General features: G+C 48.5%; 1 protein-coding gene across 4 annotated transcripts in view; it reads left to right on the forward strand.

The window, feature by feature from the left end:
- The window catches only part of GTF2IRD1 (GTF2I repeat domain containing 1), a 205,201-nt gene that overhangs the window by 70,826 nt on the left and 111,514 nt on the right, over positions 1–22,861 (forward strand). For all 4 annotated transcript variants that reach the window (XM_075904296.2, XM_075904297.2, XM_075904298.2 and 1 more), the window contains exons 2-3: positions 6,187–6,315; positions 12,564–12,705. In XM_075904296.2, the coding sequence (XP_075760411.2) occupies positions 6,193–6,315; positions 12,564–12,705 (265 nt within the window). In that variant the 5' untranslated portion in view covers positions 6,187–6,192. The remainder of the gene's footprint in view (positions 1–6,186; positions 6,316–12,563; positions 12,706–22,861) is intronic.

Raw genomic sequence — 22,861 nt, forward strand, 5'->3', positions numbered from 1 at the left:
GGAAGGGGGGAAGGCATGGCAGCCCAGTGGCAATCGAAGCATATCCCAGCCACTCCCAGCACTGAAGGTTTCAGTAGTTCTTCCCCGAGAGCTGCACTTACTTTTGAAAACTGTGCTGGGACCAGGTGGGTTCAGAAGTGCTCCCGGGGCTGAAGGGGAGTAGAGGAGGGTGTGAGATGGAAGAACATGTAAAACCAGGCAAGCAAACTATACTGAGGGCAAATATAGATTTATGGTTGTGACTTAAGCTTGGGGGTTTAGTCACAGGGAGAAAACCCTCCAGTTTTTCGCGCCTGAATTTTAGTCCCTTTCGTCTCCCGTTTCCCCTCTTAGCGCTCCTAGTAGAATTGCATCTTCAGGACGGAATGGATGACGGAATTGTGGAGCTCAAACTGCAGGTGGTATTTTGCTCTTGTGATGTGTTACGGAATTACTGCCAAGCAGCTGTTCAAAACGCGCTTGCATTTTGTATTCGTATGTGGCTCAGAGTTCCAGACCTGTCCAGTTCCCTGGCCTCTTCATGACTCTCGCGCTCCTTCCTTTTCTTTCTGTTACTTTCCTTTTCTTCCTTCCTGGCCCCAGCTCTGCCCTTTGAACCTTTGTACTGATCTACTGTGGGTTCATGATTCCTTTTCTCTCTCTAACATCGGGGTGCAAAAGATCTGGAGACTGGCATGATGCACGCAGGATGGAGGAGAAGCTGCATCTTCATGGTCTTATGAGCTTGGCTGTTCTTGAACCTTACACTAGGGGTATGTCTAGACTACAGGGTTTTGTCGACAGAAGTTTTGTCGACAGATACTGTCGACAAAGCTTCTGTCGACAAAGAGCATCTAGACTACATCCAGTTCTGTCGACAAAGCAAGCCGCTTTGTCGACATAACAGTGTGGACGCAAAGGACAGTGTAGATGCAATAATGCCGTCTATCGACAGCACTCTGTCGATAAAAGGCGTTATTCCTCGTAGAATGAGGTTTACATACGTCAACAAAACTTCTGAGTTTTGTCGACGTTATGTCGACATAATTCAAAGGCAGTGTGGACGCAGGTATAGTTTTGTCGACAAAAGTGAACTTTTGTCGACAAAACCCTGTAGTCTAGACACACCCTAGTAGTGGGCCAACCTCAGAAGGTTGGGAAGTTTGTTTCTGGAAAATACCCAACAATATCCACTCTTGGGCTTACATATATGGGCTATAAGAGTAGGTCTCTGGTGAGTTCTGGTACCCCCTGCATTTGGTTGTGCCACAATGACGAGAGCGAGTCAGAGACAGACACGGAGAGAGACTTCTGCTTGTAGGCTATTATCCCAGAAGGGTTTAACCACATGCCAAACAGGAGACTCCTGAAAAGAACTAATTTTTCCAACCCCCAAATAAGGTCTCATTGGGTTGGATCTGGGGTGGGGTGAAAGCACAGCAGCGAGCATCTGTTCCCCAAATCGGTGAAACCACCCTTCTTGTGTCCAAGACCTTCCTGAGACACTGTGGGGTGAATGATTAACCGGATCCTTAGCTCCCCTTTCCCAGTTGTGCATGGATGTTGCAGTCTTGCTCCCGCCTATCCTGTCCTCCCTCCTCCATGCCGTTCCTGGAAGCAGCCAATGGGAGTTGTGGGGGCGCGGCCTTCAGGCAAGGGTCGAGTGCAGTGGCACCTGCTCCCCCCACCCCCGGGATTGCTGGGATGTGCTGGCTGCTTCTGGGAGTGGGGTGGCCAGGGCAGGCACAGAGCCCATACCCCCTCCTGCATCCCAGCCCTCTGCCCCAGCCCTAAACTCCCTTCCAGAGCCAGCTCCTCGCATGTTCAATCCTCTGCCTCCAGCCCTGCGCCCCTCCTGAACCCAAGTTCCCTCCCAGGCTTGCACCCTGCGCCCTAATCCCTGCCCCAGCTTGGTGGGAGTGAGTGAGGATGGGGGAGAGCGAGCAGCAGAGGGAAGGGGGATGGAGTGAGTGGGCGGGGCCTTGAAGAAGGAGGTGGAGCCTTGAAGAAGGGATGTAGCAGAGGGTGGGGCAAGGATATTCAGGTTTGTATGACTAGATTATGATACAACCCTCCATATAGGTCATATGGAGATTGCTGCATCTCTCTTTTACCCTGTGCATACTGCCTCCAAGAACTTATCCGTGTGTTATCATAGAGCCTAGGAAGCCCCAGTCATGGACCAGAAGCTCGGGGAGCTGTATGCTGTACAAACACAGAGCGAAAAGCCAGCCCGGCCCCCAAGAGCTCATGGTCTAAGCCCAAAACAAGAGACACGAACTGGAGGAGTTCAAGGAAATAATGCACGAGGTGATACTGGTCAGTGTGGCAGGCAGCGGCCTACCTGCTGGCATGTTTTTATAGCCTCCTTGGCAAGGAATGTGTCAGACTCAGAGCACATTCGCGACGTGGCCTTTGGGTGCTTTCGGGGAGCAGGCAGGGCAGCACGGGAGCATGAAGGCCTGCATGGAGCTTATGGGTGGGTGACGGAGGCCCGCATCCTGCGCTAGGGAGGTGGGAGTTGACGTTTGTCTAGCAAACGAGAGAGGATAGTTAGGGGGAGGGGAGGCGATGTTGCAGCTACGTAGACTGGGGTCAAGCGACTGTTCTGTTGAAATGGCTTCTTGGGCTCGCGACTTGAGGACAATTTCATGTGGATTTTAATCACAAGTTTGTAGTGGTACAAAAGGGCTTTTAAAGTAATTTATTAAAAAAAAAATCCCTCCTCTCTGGAGAAAAACCTCATTGCAACTCACCTCTGGTGCAGTTGAAAGAGGGAGGTTAAAACGAGAGGTCTGGGTACTGCTGCCCCTGACTTTCAGGGCTGGTTTTACTGGAGGTGGTGGCTGTTCTCCTTTGTTCATGGTTTTGTGTATTTAACGCGGCATTGATGGAACTGGAGTTTCTGGGTAGGAAGCGTTCCCTAGTAGCTAGCGTGTGACCAGCAGACAGGAATTCAGGGGTCTGGGCCCATCTCTGCCACTGAACCCTCGGGCAGGTTACTGTTCTTCAGCATCTGCATCTGTTAGGTAGAAATACAGGGGTCATGCATCCACCCAGCCGTGGTGTGCGGCCACGCTGATGAATGTTGGCAAAGCAGTGGGTTGAGAGGCTGTCTGGAGCAACAGCATTATTCTGGCATGCCAGGTATCTTTCGTGGAGAGGGATTTTGGTTCTGTTCTCATCTGCTTCGAGAGCTACCTTTGTCGGATTGGAAGGGGGACGCTGCTGCTGGGTCTGATGAAGAAAGGACTTTCCTTTGTCTTAGCCCCTCTTTGCAGCTCAAGACACATTGACTGCCACAGTCTGTGCCAGATTCCACCATCGATTTTGCTCCCCTTTTAGAGACCCGTAAAAGGGTCCGATTTTCCAGAGGGCCCGGCTCAGGACAGGGTGTCGGGCGTTCTAAGCCCCAGGGGTGCTGGAAATCCAGCCGCTTTCAGTGGGGCCTACATAGAAGCTGACCTCCTTTGAAGAATCTGCACCCGATAGGGACCTTAGGGAATAGCCCCCAATCCCTGTGCCATCACATTAGCGAATGGGACCAAAATAACCCGCCCGAGCTGCTGCTGTAAAATTAAGCCTGCGACCCCGTGGGTAAGTAGAACCGGCACCATGTTCCTTTCCCCCGCTGCAACCGGAGGAAGAGTTCTGGTCTGCTCACCCCTCCGACTACACCTCTGCTTTGCATTTTGCTCATGCTGTCACGGAGCTTTCTTGGAGGAAGAACTGAATAGAATTCTATTCAAATCAAATCTTGTCACAATTTTTTAAGGAGTTGACTCTTTTAAGGTGGCACTTAAAAAAAAAAATCCCTTTCTTTTTGCACGTTCCAGCTGTATGTTGAAGCATAATGGTAATTTCCTTTTATCCCCTGTCTAATCATGAAAGAACCTTGTTGTATACTGAAATTGGCCTGGCAGTGTGCAATTATTTCACTGCAGAGTCTCTCGCTATAAGAGCTTTCTTTGTTTGGGAGCAAATGTCACAGAGACCCACTGCTAGGACCCTCCTCAGGAAAAGTTTGTCACATGACAAAGGCAACAGCGGGAAGGAGAAACGAAATGGCAGCCCAATTCCTACAGGAAGATTCGTTCGCACTGGGCAGCCTGATGCTCTCTTCTTGGTGCTAACATACAAACAGCTTCCTGGTTGTATTTGCCATTATATTTTTATTCCGCCCTCTCCCGTTCCCTTCCTCCCCCGATGAGGTTTTCGGAACTGTGTATTAACCTAATGATTCACAGAAGGGTTCTCTCCGTTCCATAATTCAATGTGGCAACGGTGACTCATATAGTTCGGAGGATATGTGGGAGGCAGCAGCTGGCTCCCTAAATCAATGCAGGGGTTACCACGTCGAAAAGCCAAGTCTAGCCAGGAGATCGGTCCCTCGTCCTCTTTTGTGCATGTTTCGGTCATGCAGTTCCGTAGCGCTGCACGTGTGGATCGAGGAATGTTTGGTTCAATGGATCCAAGCATCTGTCGTGGAGCTGCTTGTTACATTTTGTGTATGGGAGGGTGGCAAGAAGATAGATCCTCTGCACGTTATTCCCCTTGTCTTGTGCACCCAGGCCACACAAAGAGAGCCGAGAGCTGCTGTATTCTCCTCTCTGGGACTCCATGATGAAGCTCCAGAGGCCTGGTGTAGGAAGAGGAGACAGTCGGGGAGGAGTGCCTGGTGCATAATGTGCTCAGATGGGAGACTTGCTAGTAGGCAAAGGTTAGAGCAGCCCCTAGATTGCACTAATCTCCATGGTGAGCTGGGCAGAGACCCAGGGAGCTATAATCTCCCTTCCTGAGATCCATCATGCACCGCTGCAGCAAGGGTGAGCTTGACAGAGCAGCCAACCTGGCCCCGTGATGCCGTATTGAGCAGACAGTGCAGGACATGATGGGAGCGGTGCATGCTGTGTCCTACCGGGTGCACCACGTGGGCTCCGGGGGTTGGACTGTGATTGCAAAATTCTGTAGTGATTTTGATTTTCTGTCTTTGATGGAAGCAAAATACTCTGCATATAGACCTCTCGCGCCCCAGGTTTTGTAACAGCTTCTCTTTTCAGTTGGCTTGCTTACATGCCTGGTGCCTGGACCCCGTTTCTTACCATATGAAAGGGAAGGTGGGAGTTTTAATTTTTTTTTGTAAAATCTAGGCCAGGGTGGTAAGGAAAATAAAGACACCGAGCAGGTTTTGAGCAGATGAACGAACTCGTGGGGAGTACAGATTTGATTGCCTGACACATTGTACTTCAGCAAAGGAGTAAGGCGACCCAGTTTTGCTTGGTTTAACTGACTCATTCAGTTTCATCTGACAGTCGGCATCTCACGATAACAGAACTGCTTGCTAACGCTTTCCACTGGAGGAGATCAACCTTTCTCAGTCACAGTCGGGCATCTGGATCACAAATGCTAATATGCTGCTTCTACACCTTTCCCCTTCTCACCCCAACCCCAAATAACGAGTTCCATCGTGTTCTTAATTTGGGCAGTGTGGTATTTCCTTTCCCACTTGTGCTTTTTCTGTCATGAGGTTCCTTGTGTCCCTTTAATAACAGTAAAAAGCTATTAAACACACCACTGTAATTTTCAGGAATTTCAAGTAATGAGGTATACACGGACAATATTCCCTCGACATGGCCCAATGGCATTGGCCTAGGACTCAGAAGACCTGGGTTCTAGTCCTAAGCATGCCACAGATTTGTTACATGACCTTGGGCAAGTCCCTTTCCCATTAGTGCTTCCTTTTGCCTTGTCTTGTCAATTTAGACTGTAAGCTTTTCTGGCCAGCAATTGTCTTGCTTTTGGGTTCAGCACTTAGCCCATTTCACTGATTATAAAGACAAGAGGGACCCTTGTGATCGTCCGGTCTGATCACCTGTATAACGCCTGATCTCGGTGGAGGCCTCTAGGTGCTACTGGAAATCCAATAAGGGGCGTGTATGCAGCAAGTGTCTTTATTTATTGAAGGTAACATTTTCCCAGCAAAATAAGACTGACAGGATTACGTAGCCATGTGCTGGGCTTCTGTAACCCACTGACCAGCATGTGTTATGTGTCTCCCTCTGTGTCGAACAACCCTCTGCTGCTTCCTGCCTCTTTAGCTCTATCTGGAGCTGGTTGGACTTTTAGCTCCCTGGGTCAACCCTGGTGCAACCGCCTCTGCTGTCGTACACATTTGTATACGTTTGTTTTGCCTTTTATTTTTTTCAGGTGACTATGGCACTGACTGGGAAGCCCTCCAACGGACCCCCCAACAGCTCCAGACCTGACCAGTGGAATACCGTTTTTCCTCAGAAAAATGAAATCATCACCAGTTTAGTTTCTGCCTTAGATTCTATGGTGAGTGAGGTGACTGGGGCTGAGGCGTGGGAGGGGGCTGTGCACACCCATGAGGCATTGTTCACTGTTCAGGGTAGATTATGAAATCAGAGGATACACATTAGCATAATCTCCAATGGGCCACCGTGACCCAAATATGACACCCAGGACTTTAGCTAAACAAATGGGGCGTATTTGTTTCAAGTGACAATTAACAATATTGCAGCAACCTGAGAGGGTTTAACAGCCCCCGAAATCACAGGAGAGGCTCTGGATGTGAAAGCTTTGCACGACCATTCTGCTACCCAGAAGCTCATGTTACATTAGGTTAATTGGGTTGAATAAGAGCTGGATTAAGATGGGAGGGATATTGAGTTCATCAAATTTTACTCTGCTGCAGTAAAGCCCATCGAGCTGCTTGAGCTGTGGAATGAAAATCAGATCCCCATCTTGAAAGTCAGCAGGGCCATAAAATCAACTCCAGTTAATCTCACAATGTGTTTTGTTTTCTTATTAATATTTACGTTGGTACCAACTGAATTTCTTTTTCTTGATGTTTTACCACTGTTGTTGAGAGCTTTTACACAACAAGGGAGCAATGGCTTTTATCTCTGAGAACAAAGAAAATAACTTTCATGTCTGTTGACGTAAAACTCTCAGGAGCAATCTTGCACAAATCAGTCTTGCTTACATAAACAAGATAACTGTCTGGATACATTTCTTGGACCAGAGCTAGTCTTATTTTTAACTGCAAAGTGTAAATGTATTTTCCCCCATATGTAGTAGAATGTGATGAAATAAATACCCCTCCCATCTAAATCCAGCTATTGTTAATTTTTATATAAATCTGATTGTGTGTGTGTATCCACATGACACTGATTTCCCTCCAGAAAATGCTAAACATCTACCGCAAGGTGCCATTCAGATGTAGGTACCCGAATACCAAGGCACTCAAACTGACTAATCAGTTTTGAAAAGCTTGGCCGTATATATGTAACACAAAAACCTATGTAGCCTTATTTTGGCCTCCTTGTGCAAATGCATAGGCTTTTCTTTTTAATTATATGATCGCATACATGCAAGTATTACACAATTAACCTTAACTCTGGCATCTCCTAAGCTTTAGAGTAAGGATGTAAGCGTTTAACTGGTTAAACTCTCAAGCTGATGCTAATCAGTTTTTCCTACCGGTTAAACTCTGCCCTCCCGGGAAGCCCTGCACTGTGGATTCTGCAGATGCATGGCAGCTCCCAACTTGCACTGGCTGCTGGCCCCACTCCCAGAGAGAGCACTAGCTCCTGTTGTTTTAACATAGTCTTTTGGTGCAATTCTGTGTATGATTCATAGAAAAAAATGTAAAAGAACATGGAGTTAATTCTTATTTGACTTCTTTGTTCATATGTATCCATCTCACTCATCATTGCTTTTTTTTCTGGACCTGTTGTTTAGTTGGCTGGATTCATTAATGTGCCTCTTATCATAGAATCATAGAACTGGAAGGGACTGTAAAAGGTCATCACGTCCAGTCCCCTGCCCTCACGGCAGGACCAAGCACCATCTAGATCAGGCCTAGGCAAAATCTGGGCCACCAAGCCACTGGATCTGGCCTGCGGAGGCAATGGGGAGCTCCAGGCAGGCTCCCCTGCTTGCCCCCGAGCCCCGCAAACCACTCAGAAACATGGCTGCAAGATGCTTTCTCTTTGAGTCCAGAGGAGAGGGGGGAAGATTCAGACACTGCTCCTGCCCCCAGCACAATCCCATTGGCTGGTTTCTGGACAGATACTGGCCAATGGGAGCTGCCTGTTTGAATAACAAGCAGCCACAAAGCACAACCCTCCAGCTCACTCACTCAAGCACATGGCTGAGCAGGCAGAACCATTTTAAGCTCTTTAAGCCTTTAGCTATGCAGGCAAGCTGATAAGTCTCCTGGCAAGAGCCTGCCTCTGGCACCTCAGCTCCTCCCTTCCCTAACCCTCTGCCCCACTCTCCTGCCCCGCTACTCCACATGCACCCATACCTCCTCTTAGATCTGGCACCCCAATCTCCTGCTTGAGATCACAATCTCCTCCTACCTAGGTCACATCCCAAAACCCTGCACCCCAGTTCCCTGCCCTAGGTCACAACTACCTCCTTCACTCAAATTCCCTCCGAGACCCCATTCTTCCTCCTGCACCCTAATCCATTACCCCAAGCTCCCTTCTCCGCCCAACCTCCATCCCAGACCCTGCGCCTCCTCCATTAATACCATGGAAGAGTGCAACCCTCGACCACTTTCTAAAACCTGGGGAGTGGCCCTCCATCAAAAATGATTGCCCACTCCTGGTCAATCATCCCTGACTGGTGTCTTGGAAGGAAATTTTTCCAGCTAAACTTTTTCTAGTTTACCAAAGATAAATCATTATCTTATCACTTTCTTGTTGCCTCCTCAAAAGGAATTTGTTCCCATTACTTGGGATCCAGCCACCTTTCGAGGACCAAGTCCAGAGGCGATGTAGAAGGCAATATATGTTACACATGGAAAAGCAGCTTCATGACTATGTGTACAAAACTCTTGTTGAGGCTCAGAGCCTCTAAGCTCTTATAATTACATGCTGAGGAGCCGGACGAAGGTTTAGCTTCCTTCTAGCTGCTTTTCCTACTACAGCCCTGTCTTCCAGCCACTTAGCATGTCAATTCTCAACCCTAAAAAATTCCCTAGCCTTGGGACAAATTCAGAGAGGGTGTGTTAGGAGGCTTACAGCACTGTAACTTTCTGGCTCCCTCTCACCCCGAGGGCGGCAAGTTACAGAGCTGTAAAGCGCTAGTGCACTGAGGGGAAATCTAGGCTAGGGAGTGGCCTGCAAGCGTGGCCCTCCTTCATCTCCATGGGCTGCAAGATAGGAGTAACCAGGACAGTCTCCTGAGACCGTTTTGCTAACTGTTCTGGCGTACCTAGAATGTAGAGGCAGATACGCAGGAGGGCAGGGATAGGGTCCAGAGTGACCTAGACAGATTAGAGGATTGGGCCAAAAGAAATCTGATGATGTTCGACAAGGACAAGTGCAGAGTCCTGCACTTGGGACGGAAGAATCCCGAGCATTGGTACAGGCTGGGAACCGACTGGCTAAGTAGCAGTTTGGCAGAAAAGGACCTGGGGATTACACTGGATGAGAAGCTGGATATGAGTCAACAGTGTGCTTTGGTAGCCAAGAAGGCTAATGGCATATTAGGTTGCATTAGGAGGAGCATTGCCAGCAGATCCAGAGATGTGATTATTCCCCTTTATTCAGCTCTGGGGAGGCCACATATGGAGTACTGTATCCAGTTTTGGGCCTCTCCACTATAGAAAGGATGTGGACGTATTGGAGAGGGTCCAGCGGAGGGCAACCAAAATGATTAGGGGGCTGGAGCACATGACCTATGAGGAGAGACTGAGGGATTTGGGTTTGTTTAGTCTGCAGAAGCGAGTGAGGGTGGCTCTGATAGCAGCCTTCAGCTTCCTGAAGGGAGGTTCCAAAGAGGATGGAGAGAGGCTGTTCCCAGTAGTGACAGATGCAGAACGAGGAGCAATGGGCTCAAGTTGTGGTGGGAGAGGTCTAGGTTGGATATTAGGAAAAACTGTTTCACTAGGAGGGTGGTGAAGCACTGGGATGGGTTCCCTAGGGAGGTGGTGGAATCTCCATCCCTAGAGGTTTTTAAGTCTCAGTTTAACAAAGCCCTGGCTGGGTTGATTTAGCTGGGATTGGTCCTGCCTTGGGCAGGGGCCTGGACTTGATGACTCCTGAGGTCTCTTCCAGCGCTAGGATTCTCTGATTCCAATGTGCGGGCGTGCCGATGGAACCGCAGCAGCACTGGAATTGGGTGCAGAGGGAGTGCACGGCCGTTATGGTCAGTGTGGTGAGCAGGGGCGGCCTGTGAGCCTAGGCGAACTAGGCAGTTGCCTAGAGCACCGCTGGCCCGGGCGCCCCGTGATGACGTCACAGCCGTTGACGGCCGTGCGTGGGGGGCGCCAGCTGCCGCAGCCGGCCTCAGGCCGCTCCTGGTGGTGAGCAATCAGCTCGCACCTCCCTTCCCGTGCCCTGGTTTTATGTGCTTGTCCCTATAGTCACGCAGGCAGGGGAGAAACCTCTGCGGATGGAAACTAGCAGAATGTGGCAACCCTCTGCATGGGCAACAGTAAACAAACCATCTCATGGGCGACCCCTAGAGCCCAATGGGCCGCCCGTGGTTCACCTCTGCCCTAGTGTGAACCCGACTGCTCCTCATGCCACGGCCGTGCTTCAAACTGCTGAGTGTAGACAAAACCCCAGGGAGTCTAAATTTGTGTAGCATAAATGCTGAGGAGGAAGGAAAAATGGGCAACCCATCCATTCTTTGTGTTGCTATCCTGCCTAGGAATGCCAGGGGAAGGTCAGGGCCGTGGTATTAGGTGCTGTACGGATGCTCAGTAAAAGATAGCCCTCGGCCCGGAGAGTTTCCAGGGTGGTTTATGCTGCGATGCACGGTGGGGAGGGAAGGAGTAGGATAAGGCAGTGGTAAAGCAATCAAGCTGTCATGCTATAAAAAGCCAACCTTGACACTCCCCCCGCCCCCGCCCTGCCCTGCCCAGCCGTTGTCAGTGTAAGATGTAAGGCTCCCAAGATCAAGAGCAATCCCTAGTGGAAACTCCTTCAAGTCCAGTGGGGATTGTGTTTTATCCCCTTAACTCTACCTTTGGTCCTGAATGGCAAAACTAGGAGGGTCTCTCTCCAGCGTGTCGGGGCCTCTTCGCTTCTCCTATAGGGTGTAGACCTGATTGTAATAATCAGAGATGGGGGGACTCCCTTTGGAGATGGGGTGTAAGAGCATACGGGGACTATTACAGGAGCTGACTAGAGGCTGAAAAGCACTCGATGTGTCTCCCATGCGCACATACAGATTGTGCCATTCCTGGTAGGTGCATACTCTGCACCAGAGCTGTGTAGCAAGAAGGGGCAGTGATTTCCAAGGGGCCATGGAGAGGAGGACCCCAGCATTCCAAAGAGGAATACGGTGCAGAGGAAGGCAAGTCCGCATGGGAAATTGTTTGTGCGGCCTAGGGATGTGAAAAAGCAAATGCTTATCGGATAGGTGACAGGATAGTCAACTAGTCGCTTCCCTACTCCCCCCCCCCCACCTCTGTCAGATAGAGACAGCGGGGGGTGGGGGAGAGAGGGGTACTTCAAAGCGGCAGCACTACATAGAGCCTGGGGTCATTGGGGGAGTCCCCAGCTGATTCCGCGCTTTCGCCTTTGAAGTGCAGCAACAGCGTTTGGCTGCACTTCAAAGGCAGAGGCACCCTATCGACTAATCGAATAGTCGATGCAAAAACCCGATACTTAATATCCTTAGTGCTGCCTTTTAGCAGGGTTTTTAAATTTTTGTTCTAACAAATATTTCTAGGTAACTGAACAGGACTGGTCTGATAAACTGGGAAACCAGTCTCCTGGGCCACTTGAAATCTACTGGGGCTTGGGTTGTGAGCTGTGCATGTGCAATGAGTGTCTGGAAGGAAGTGGCAGGAACCCCTCCATTCGAGTCACTTAGAAGTCCAAGAGAGAGAGGCTGGTGTTGGAGAGAGAACTTGGAAGAGGAGGGCTCGGTGTCTGGCCCTGCCACAAAATAGCCTGCATGACCTTGAGCAAGTCACTTAGTCTTTCTTGTTCCCGGTTCCCCATACACAAATGAGGATAATAAAATGTCCACTCTTTGTCTGTTTAGATAATAAGCTCTTTGGGGCAGGAGGCAGCTGTTGTTATGGATTTATGCAGCATCATTCTTCTCTCAAATGAGGTTTTTATGTGCCACAAGGATTCAGACGATAACCACATTGGAAACACATTGACAGGAACAATGGGTGGATAAGGGACCCTACCAGTGTTCCCTGTAAACTGAGCACTTTGTCACCCAGCAGAGATTCAGATGCTGCCCAACTGATTAGCAGACCACCCACAGCCGGCAGCATGTGTTTCTTCTGGTGGTGGTGCACATCCACACACACTGTGGTGCATATAACAAAATGTATTCCGCACATGGATGGAAAAATTAGAGGGAACTTTGGACCCTAATAGCCTGTAATTTCTGTTTTGATTAAATATACAAGGAGACTGTCTTGACTTTTGGAAAAAGTAAAGTCCGGAGCTATTTCCAGTGAATATATGGAATAGAAACAACTCGGCAAACACACACTACATTGATAGATGACAATGTGAAAGCACGAGATGCTTTACATTTTGCCTTTTCTAACCCAGCGACGTTTCCTACCTCCCCAGTGTTCTGCACTTTCCAAACTAAATGCCGAGGTAGCCTGCATTGCCGTTCATGATGAAAGTACCTACGTGGTCGGGACAGAGAAGGGGAGAATCTTTATGAACACGAGGAAAGAACTGCAAATGGATTTTCACAAGTTCTGCAGTAAGTATCCTCCGTGCGTGGCACCGAATAGTGCGTTTCACGTGCGGCTGAGGTGACTATCGGATGCTAATGACACACTCAAGTGATGTCTTTGGTTTTCTTGCTACTTTGTTGTGTGATATTCATTTTCCACGTGGCAGTGCCACGGATGAATGGCTTAGGCCTCTTTTCTGTAGTCAGCAGAGAGGGATGCGACTGTAGGCCCAAGTCTGCCTTTTTCCAGTGGTGGCTGTAGTGCGGGACTGTAACTTGTCTTAGCTGCCTATGAGCCTGACTCTGTTTTACACAAGAGCCTTCTCATGCTGCACCAGCTGTGTAAAGGATCCTTAAAATGGACGCAGGCTACGTTTACACTGTCTCGGAGGCCTGTTTACACTACTGTAAAGGGTGTTTATTGGTTAAGGGCAAGACGCTTAGCCTGCGCGGTATGAGAAGAAACGTTTGTGCTCTTCCCTTGGATCCCCACCATCGCCCCATGGGAGGAGGCCGGCAGAGTCATGAGGTCTCAGGAATGGGGTGGAATGATGATGCAGGCGCTTTTGGATCTGCTATCTTGGTTCTTTACTGCAGAGGCTCAGCAAGACACTCAAAGCAGCAAGGGGAAACCTGCAGGCAAAGGGAGAACCAGGCAAAGAGAGTGGGAGATAAGTGTTACAATATCCCAAGGGTCCAGCAGAATTGCTGGGCATCTGGGCAAGGTGTGTGTGGGGCCAGCTCCGTGCTCCCATAAAGGGTGAGTCCTTGGGTGGAAAGGGTGGGGCTGAATGCTGCCAGTGGGCCTGAATGCCCCCTTTTTGCCCCCTGTCAGTGGGCCAGAGCCACCCTGTTCTGTCTGTGTCATCTGTGCCATAGGCCGCAGCAAACTTCTCCCTTCCTCTCACCCTTCCCCCCGTTCCGAGGTTACTCTACATTCAGTGCCTTCTTCAGACTTCTGGAGCAGGGTGTGAGGTAGCGCTCCTGACCCGGTGTTTCGCCCCCACAGAACTAGCTTCAGGGTCCGTAGAAGGACATTTTCCTTTCTGTTTTTTTTGACTCCTTGGTGAAATGGAACTAATCTCGCTGTAGGCCCGGAGGAGAAAGGAGAGGGAGTCCACTCCAAGCTTACTCGGGGCGAGGGTTATGCACAGATGTCTCTTCCCAAGCACTCAAACTCCGCACAGAGCTGAGGCCTTGCTGAGATGAAGCTACTGCGTAGGGTGGCCTGAGGTTTCCTGGAAGCCTCTTGCCTGGTCTCCATGTGCTTCAGGAGCCGCACTCACATGGCGCAAGGACCTTAGGGAGAGGCTCAGAGAGAAGCATCCTGCTTGGAATGACGGAAGGCTCTGAGCGGGAGTGCGAGGAGCTGCCAACTGCACGTACATCCCTGGTCTCGGAAAGCCAGAGCACGGGCACTAACCCATTTAGGAATAGCTTTCAGGGACCTTGGGAACGCACATTCACAACCTCTGCTAGATGCTGAAAATGGTCCTGTGCAACAGAGGAACAGATCCTTGGTTTTATGACTCATTACTACACTTCCTAACCTCCTAATCCTCCTTTGTCCTCTGACAAAAGAAGCGCTAATTGCCCACTTCATTTGAATTGGTTACTTGCATCATGTGTTAACCCCTTATGCAGGCTGCCACTGCCACAGCAACAGTGGCTGGAAGCCCAGGCGCTTTTAAATCCCCGCTGGAGCGCTGGGTGGTCTGCTCCGGGAGATTGGAGGACTGTCAGAGAGGAGAGGGAGGCTATGGTGCGGTGCATCTGGGCTGCGCTAAGGACTGCTTGTCCCAGCCCTGGTTGTCCTAATCCTGCCCCCCAACACACACACACACACACACACACACACACACACACACACACACACACACACACTTTGCCCAGGGACCTGACAAGTATTGCTAGCCTCATAACATAAGAACGGCCAGACTGGGTCAGACCAAAGGTCCATCTAGCTCAGTATCCTGTCTGCCGACAGTGGCCATCTCAGATGCCCCACAGGGATTGAACAGAACAAGTAATCATCAAGTGGGCCCTCCTTTGCCATCCAGTTCCAGCCTCTGACAAACAGAGGCTAGGGACACCATTTCTACCCATCCCAGCTAATAGCCATTGATGGACCTAGCCTCCATGAATGTATCTAGTTCTTTCTGGAACCCTGTTAAAGTCCTGGTCTTCACAACATCCTTTGGCAAGGAGTTCCACAGGTTGACTGTGTGCTATGTAAAGAAAAACTTCCTTTTGTTTGTTTAAAACCTGCTACCTATTAATTTAATTTATTGACCCCTAGTCCTTATGTTATGGGAACAAGTAAATAACATTCACTTTTTCCACACCAGTCATGATTTTACAGACCTCTATCGTATCCCCCCCTTACTCTCCTCTTTTCTAAGATGAGTAGTCCAAGTCTTTTTAATCTCTCTTCAAATGGCACCCATTCCAAATCCCTAATCATTTTTGTTGCTCTTTTTTTAACCTATTCCAATGCCAGTCTATCTTTTTTGAGATGAGGCGACCACATCTGTGCCCAGTATTCCAGATGTGGGCATACCATGGATTTATATAGAGGCAATAAGATATTCTCTATCTTATTCTCTGTCCCTTTTTTAATGATTCCTAACATTCTGTTTGCTTTTTGGACTGCTGTGCACATTGAGTGGAAGTATTCAGAGAACTATCCACACTGACTCCAAGATCTCTCTCTTGAGTAGTTATAGCTAAGTTTATCCCCATCATTTTATATGTACAGCCGGTCCCCGAGTTGCAAACGGTTGACTTACGACCATTCGCAGTTACGACCAAAGCTGTCGTACATGGCGGACCCAGAGTTACGAACACAATCTGCGTTTACGAACAGCACGGTCGCGTGTAACTCTATGGGGTCCGACTTATGAACGAACCGAGTTAGGACAAATTGCTTGGTCCGTAACCGGTTCGTAAGTCGGGAAGAGGCTGTATAGTTGCGATTATTTTTTCCAATGTGCATTACTTTACATTTATCAACATTACATTTATTTTGCCATTTTGTCACCCAATCACTTCGTTTTGTGAGATCTGTTTGACACTCTTCACAGTCTCTTTGGTCTTAATGATCTTGAGCAGTTTAGTATCATTTGCAAATTTTGCAACCTCACTGTTTACCCCCTTTCTCCAGATCATTTATAATTCGGACCCTTGGGGGACACCACGAGTTATTTCTCTCCATTTTGAAAACTGACCATTTATTCCTACACTTTGTTTCCTGTCTTTTAACCATTTATCAATCCATTAGAGGAACTTCCTTCTTATCCCATGACAGCTTACTTTACTTAAGAGCCTTTGATGAGGGACTTGTCAAAGGCTTTGTGGAAATCTAAGCACATTATGTCCACTGGATCTCCTTTGTCCACATGTTTGTTGACCCCTTAGAGAACTCTAGTAGATTAGTAAGGCATGATTGCCCTTTACAGGAACCATGTTGACTTTACCTCAACAAATTTCCTCAACAAACTTTGTGAAACAATGGGTCTCGCCTTGTGTTTAGCTGTGACACTTGGCTTACCTTTCCCAGACCTGAAGAAGAGCTCTGTGAAGCTCTAGAGCTTCTCTTTCAGGAACAGAAACTAATCCAGAAAGAGAGATTCCCTCACCCCTCGCCCTGGTCTTTATGAATGGTTTTATCCTAGTAGCTACTTGAGCAGGGAGAATTTCTGGGCTGGGTGCACTATCTATCACAACGCAATTCTGCACTTTTCATTCAGACATAGCAGCATTGAGGATATCTCTTCCCCTGCCCATCAAAAGTGAGCTCCTTGAATCAGAGAATTGTTCTCCTTTCCTTCTTTCTACTCCCTGCCAACACAAGTGAAGAGAAAACCTGGAATAAACGGCAGCCTCGACGATCTACCTGAATTGGACCAGAGCATTGAGCAAACCAAACCCCCGTCTGCTGTCACAAGTTGGAGGGGACAAATATTCAAAGATTTCACAGCTTGATGCTCAGCAGCTGCTTTCTTGGAATCTTACAAGGCAGAGAATTGGGCAGGTGGGAACCTTGTGAGCTACACTCAGGTGGCCACCGCCTGCATGGTGGTAATTTGGCTCCATCACATGCAGCCTTCCGGAGATGTAAGCTCCGTGCTCCGGTGAGTGACTGGACTCGCTCCTGTGCAGAGGCAAGACCAGTATTAAGCCCTATCAGTGTGATCTTCCTTCCTTCCTGAATTTTCTTTGCCAGGTGCCAGGTCAGTGGGCATGTCCTGAGTAAGAGAGGAAAATTTCGTTATCAGTCATTTTCTTTTCTCTGAGATTGCAAGTGATAGAATACTAGGACTGGAAGGGACCTCGAGAGGTCATCGAGTCCAGTCCCCTGCCCTCATGGCAGGACCCAGTACTGTCTAGATCAGTAATAGAAATGTAGCTGTGTTAGTCTGGTGTAGCTGAAGCAAAATACAGGACAATGTAGCACTTTAAAGACTAACAAGATGGTTTATTAGGTGATGAGCTATCATGGGCCAGACCCACTTCCTCAGATAAAATAGTGGAAGAAAATAGTCACAACCATATATACCAAAGGATACAATTTAAAAAAATGAACACATTTGAAAAGGACAAATCAAATTTCAGAACAGAAGGGGGATGGGGAGGGGGAGGTGAATGTCTGTGGGCTAATGATATTAGAGGTGATAATTAGGGAAACTATCTTTGTAATGGGTAAGATAACTAGATCCTTTGTTTAGACTCAGATGTAAAGTGTCGAATTTTAGCATGAATGACAGTTCAGAGGATTCCCTTTCAAGTGCAGATTTAAAAGGTCTTTGTAGCAGGATGCAGGTAGTTAAGTCGTTGAGACAGTGTCCTTTCTGGTTGAAATGTCAAGAAACTGTTTTTTCTTTGTGATCCTGTCTGATATCTGTTTTGTGGGCATTGATCCTTTGGCAAAGTGTCTGAGACATTTGTCCAATGTACATAGCAGACGGACACTTTCGTTTCTTAAACTATGTTCTGCAGAACACTGGTGTTCCGTGAACAACTTGCAGGTGTGCCGCGACAGTGTGGAAAAATAATTCCAAGTTTTACAATAATTAACCATGTTACGATGATAACAGTAATGAAAAATACTGAAACATAATTTTATTTCTACATCTCAGCAAGGTTGGCTAATATTGTGTTAGCCTCCCCTCTCGTCTCTAATCTTCTTCTTTTCCTATCCATACGGCAGCGTAGAAACTAACAATGAAGTGCCATGTATGCGCTACGCCGGCATGGCGGCTATGCTGTCAGTCAGCTGCTTGACAGTAGCCAACACGCATGATAATTTATTGAATTTATTATTTCCACCGATATGAATAAACAGAGTAAGTTACATTTCTTTATAAAAAAGGCAGAAGTGAGTGAAAATAGTACTTCTGAGGAGCCAGTACCATCAACAAGGGAAGTACACGTAAACATTTCTATTTCTCAACAATGTGATACATCTTCCTAGAACAAAAAAGGAAGAAAACGGTGTGTCAAAAATATGATCCTTCATACCTAGCGTTCGGATTCACATATAAAGACAATTGTCTGCAATGCGTTATTTGCGTGGAGGTTTTGTTTAATAGCACTATGGTTCCATCAAACACTTAAAAGGCATTCGGAAACAAAACACCAGCAATATCAGGATATGCCAATCTGTTCCGACCAGCAACACGCAGCCACTAAACTCCAGCCCTTTGGCCCTCTGCTGCTGGATTTTTGCAGCAGGATATATCCTGCACGGGTGTGGAACGTGCATCTGTGTCGTGTCACTACTCATGGTGGCTGCAGAAGGATATATGATAGGAGTGGGCAATCATTTTTTTACTGGGGCCAATTCAGAAATTTTTGAAGAGGCCTGGGGCCACTCTGGAAAGGGCGGGGCCTCAGGTGGAAGGGGCGGGGCTAGGATACTTCCATGCTTCCACATCCACAGACCAGGATTGATCTGGGGGTGGGGGAGCACATGAAGTCTTTGCTCCCCCACCCAGGGTTTCCCCCTAGGCATCCATGCCCCTAGCAGTGGGAGGAGACTTCCTGGGCTCCCCATTCTGCCCCCAGGCCAATCAGGGTTTGGGGGCAGGGAAGCATGCCAAGTCTCCTCCCACCCTGCCAGGAGCTTGTTGCGCTTCTAAGCACCACGTGCTCCTGGCAGGGCGGAGGAAACTTTGTGTGCTTCCTCTTGCCCCCAGGCTCTGATTTGGCCGGAGGGCAGGGGGGTGGCAGGGCCGGATCAACGTGGGCCGGATCAACCCATTTGGCAGGCCACATCCTGCCCACGGAGGCCCTTTTGCCTACCCCGATATAGGAGGTCAGACACAAATGGAGAGCAGATTTTTTTGCACGTGCTGGCTGCACTAAATATTAACGTCTGGTGTAATAGAAATTAGATGGCAAAAATAAACTGCATGTGTGCATGCACGCGTGTGCCTAGTGTTGATGGAAACCATATTTGTGCTTAATCCGTTGGAGAAATTGCTCAAGAACAGTTCATTCTAGTGAAAATATTAGTTTTATAAAGCTGCCAGGCCCAGCGTCTGCTTGGATTAGTCCCTGCATTTGTGCCAGCTGTACCAGCAAGGCATGCCTGGGGTCTAATCTAACTTGTGCACTGGGTTTTGTACAAGATTTTTCCCTTTCTGTACTGGTACTCTCTCTTTTTGGGGAGGTGGGGGGGAGTGGAACAGGCTGAGATCTTTCACCCTGGCTTATTGTAAGCTGAGAAATCTACCTTCTGCTAACTATCAGTCTCAAGCTTTTCAGTTTTGCAAGTGAGCCTCCACCCGGCATAAGGCATTTAAAAAGAGTTGCAGGTGTTTACATCCCATTCACACAACAGATGTGAACTAATTCTGAGATGAAGCAGAATGTAGAACAGGGCTACTCGGCCCGTTTGTTTGTGGCCCGTGGGTGGGAGCCATAACAAAAAAAGAGTCGATATAATGGTCTTCTGTCGATATGCATTTTAGTAGTTAAATTCCTGGACTGGCATTGCTCATTAAGGGTGTGTCTAGACTACAGGGTTTTGTCGAGAAAAGTGGGCTTTTGTCGACAAAACTATACCTGTGTCTATACTACCGCCGAGTTCTGTTGACCGTAAGTCGACAGAACGTGGCAGTTTTGTCGACGGTGGTAAACCTCGTTCTACGAGGAATAATGCCTTTTGTCGACAGAGTTCTGTCGTCAAAAGGTGCTATTGCATCCACACTGTGCTTTTTCAAAAGAGAGCGTCTAGACTCTCTGTCGAAAAAGCGGCTTGATTTGTCGACAGAACTGGCAGTAGCCTAGATGCTCTTTGTCGACAGAGGCTTTGTCGACAGCATCTGTCGACAAAGCTTCTGTCGACAAAAGCCTATAGTCTAGACATACCCTAAAAGTGCTGTCATATGGCTGGAAATCGGGTAACTATTGCATTTTATTAATATCAGCAGAACTGACTTAAATGGGGCCTGCGTGTTGTGTAGTCTTGCCTTAATCTTTGTATGCACGCCGTCAGTGTGAAAGAAGCTATTTACATATATTTGCATATATATTTGCATGTATATGCAACCACACTTAAGTTGCGGCCCTCGACATGTGCTGTGAGTATCACTGTGGCCCCCAGGGCTTCCAAAGTTGAGTAGCCCTGATGTAGAAGGTATACAAAATAGGGTGGTCTCAGACGCTAAGTGCTACACACTAAGGGTACGTCTAGACTACATGCCTCTGTCTCCAGAGACACGTAGATTAGGCTACCAGGCATAGGAAAATGAAGCGGCAATTTAAATAATCGCCGCTTCATTTAAATTTGCATGGCTGCCGCGCTGAGCCGACAAACAGCTGATCAGCTGTTTGTCGGCTCAGCGCGGTAGTCTGGACGCGCGGGTGTTGACATCAAAGGCATTTGTCGACCACCCAGGTATGCCTCATCCCAGGAGGCGTACGTGGGTGGTCGACAAATGCCTTTGATGTCGACACCCGCGCGTCCAGACTACCGCGCTGAGCCGACAAACAGCTGATCAGCTGTTTGTCGGCTCAGCGCGGCAGCCATGCAAATTTAAATGAAGCGGCGATTATTTAAATCGCCGCTTCATTTTCCTATGCCTGGTAGCCTAATCTACATGCCTCTGGCGACAGAGGCATGTAGTCTAGACGTACCCATAAAGACCAAATGCAGTTGTCATTGCTTGAAGGCTGCCAGTGAAGCTATGAATTGTTGATAACTAGAAGGTGTACCTGGCATTTTTGGAAAATAAAATGAAAATGTCCATGCTTCATTGGAATCATTGCTCTGGGGTAGGGCTGGGGAGGAGGGGTTCAGTAGCAGGCTGTCCCGGGGAGACAGGACGACCCCAGCCCTTTCTGACCACGGCAGCTTGGGGCCAGATAAGAAGCGCCTCTCCATGGCTGCTGCAGCTCCAGCAGGCACAGCTGGGAGGGGGGAGCATGTCCTCTGGATGGGTCAGGTCCAAGTTCTCTCCAGCCAGAGTGAGGAATGCAGCAAACTGTGCACTTTCCCCCTGCTCCCTGACAAAGGTGAACAGACAGCAAAATTCCCATACAAATTCGTGGGGGTGGAAGGGTAGCATGAGCCCCTCCCTAAAGGGTGGCTGGAGGGGTGGGAGCTCAGGGCTGGGGCAGTCACAGACTGGGGGGGGGGGGAGGTATGCCCCCAGCTAGCTCCTTTCACCTGCCTGGTGATTCTGTGTCTCTTCTTGTACGGTTTTCTGAGAAGCAATCCCGTTCCAGGCACATCCCATTGTCCCGGCACAGCCAAACCCTGACCTTGCTTTAAGTTACGGTAAAAGGAACCTGTATACTAAATTTGGTGGTCCTGCCTCTTACCGTTCTAAAGGAGTTCTTGAACAAACAGGCACACAGATACACAGACAAACTCTCTCAAATAGATCGTAGATAAACCACTGTGTTAAGTCAAAACTACAACTCACCCACAGAGGCAGGCCAAGGCACTTGAAGTTCTATCTAAGCTCTTTGCTTAAATTTCTGCTGTTGCAAGAATGGAGCCATAATAATTGATGGTGGGGGTCTGACTGTGCAGCAGATGCTTGAAATGGGGAGAAATCTGATAACTGCCTTGAATTCTTGAAAGGTCCAAGGCTTTTTTCCACCAGCGAAAGCTCCTCCAGCTGGCGTGCATTGTAGAGTGTCCCTGAAAATGCCTCTGATTTATAGTCTAGTTGCCCGTTTAGAAAGGATCTAAAATAATCTAAAGCAGACATCACTGAAAGGTATGAAAAGCCTCTTATCTACTGAGCAGCGTTTCTCAGCACACGGACCTCACTTGAGCACTCTCATTTAGCTCAGCCTTTCCTGAAATACTGACGGGAATTGGCAGCTATCAAGATGAATGTCAATAAAAGAGAAGGTTTGTCTAGCGGGGAGGAGAGAGCCTTAGAAACAGCTTGACGGCCTTAGTGGAAAGAGCAGAAAACTTTTCAAGCAGCCATCTCCTCTGACATCCTTTCCCGCCCTAGTGAGTGACAGTATGAAATGTAAACAAAATATGGGTTTTGTGTCTAAAGCAGAACTTCAGGCTGACCTCTAGGGATGTAAAATCCCCCAGTGTTTCCCAAATTTATTGGGCCACAGAATCCTTTCAAACTCGGAAGAATTTAGAGGAACCCCTACAACCGAGGGGGGGGGCGGGATTTGTAAAGCAAACCCCCCCCACCTGCAAAAAAACCCCAAACAAACCCCAAAACAACAACAACAAAACCCAACAAAAACACCACTGGGGAGTGGACCAGGGAGACCTGGGGGCCAAAATGCAGACACACGTGTCCCGAGCAGGCTTTGGAAACACAAAATGGCAGTGGGGGAGGGAAGGTGTCTGAAAGCCGGCAGGAAACCAGAGAAGGAGCTGGTGACTTTGCGTGCCAGCTCCTCTCTATCTCTTTAAGGGCCGGGAGGAGGAGTGATCGAGTCTCGGGAGCCCTTACTTTCACTTCATGGAACCCTGGGGTTCTGTGGAGCACCATTTGGAAAACACTAGGTTAACCGGTTAACCCATTAAAGGGAGGATGGGCTGGAGTGGCCCCGGCCTGTGATGCACCCGGCCCCCCACAGACAGGAGCTGCTCCAGTCCCCACTAGTTAACTGGTTAACCTTTCACATCCCTGCTGGCCTCACTCTTTCAGTCATTGCAGGGTGTGATGAGTAGACGCACTAGCAAATTCTC

The sequence above is a fragment of the Pelodiscus sinensis genome, chromosome 21 (assembly GCF_052426305.1).
Source record: "Pelodiscus sinensis isolate ZL-2025 chromosome 21, ASM5242630v1, whole genome shotgun sequence".
NCBI classification, from domain to species: domain Eukaryota; kingdom Metazoa; phylum Chordata; order Testudines; family Trionychidae; genus Pelodiscus; species Pelodiscus sinensis.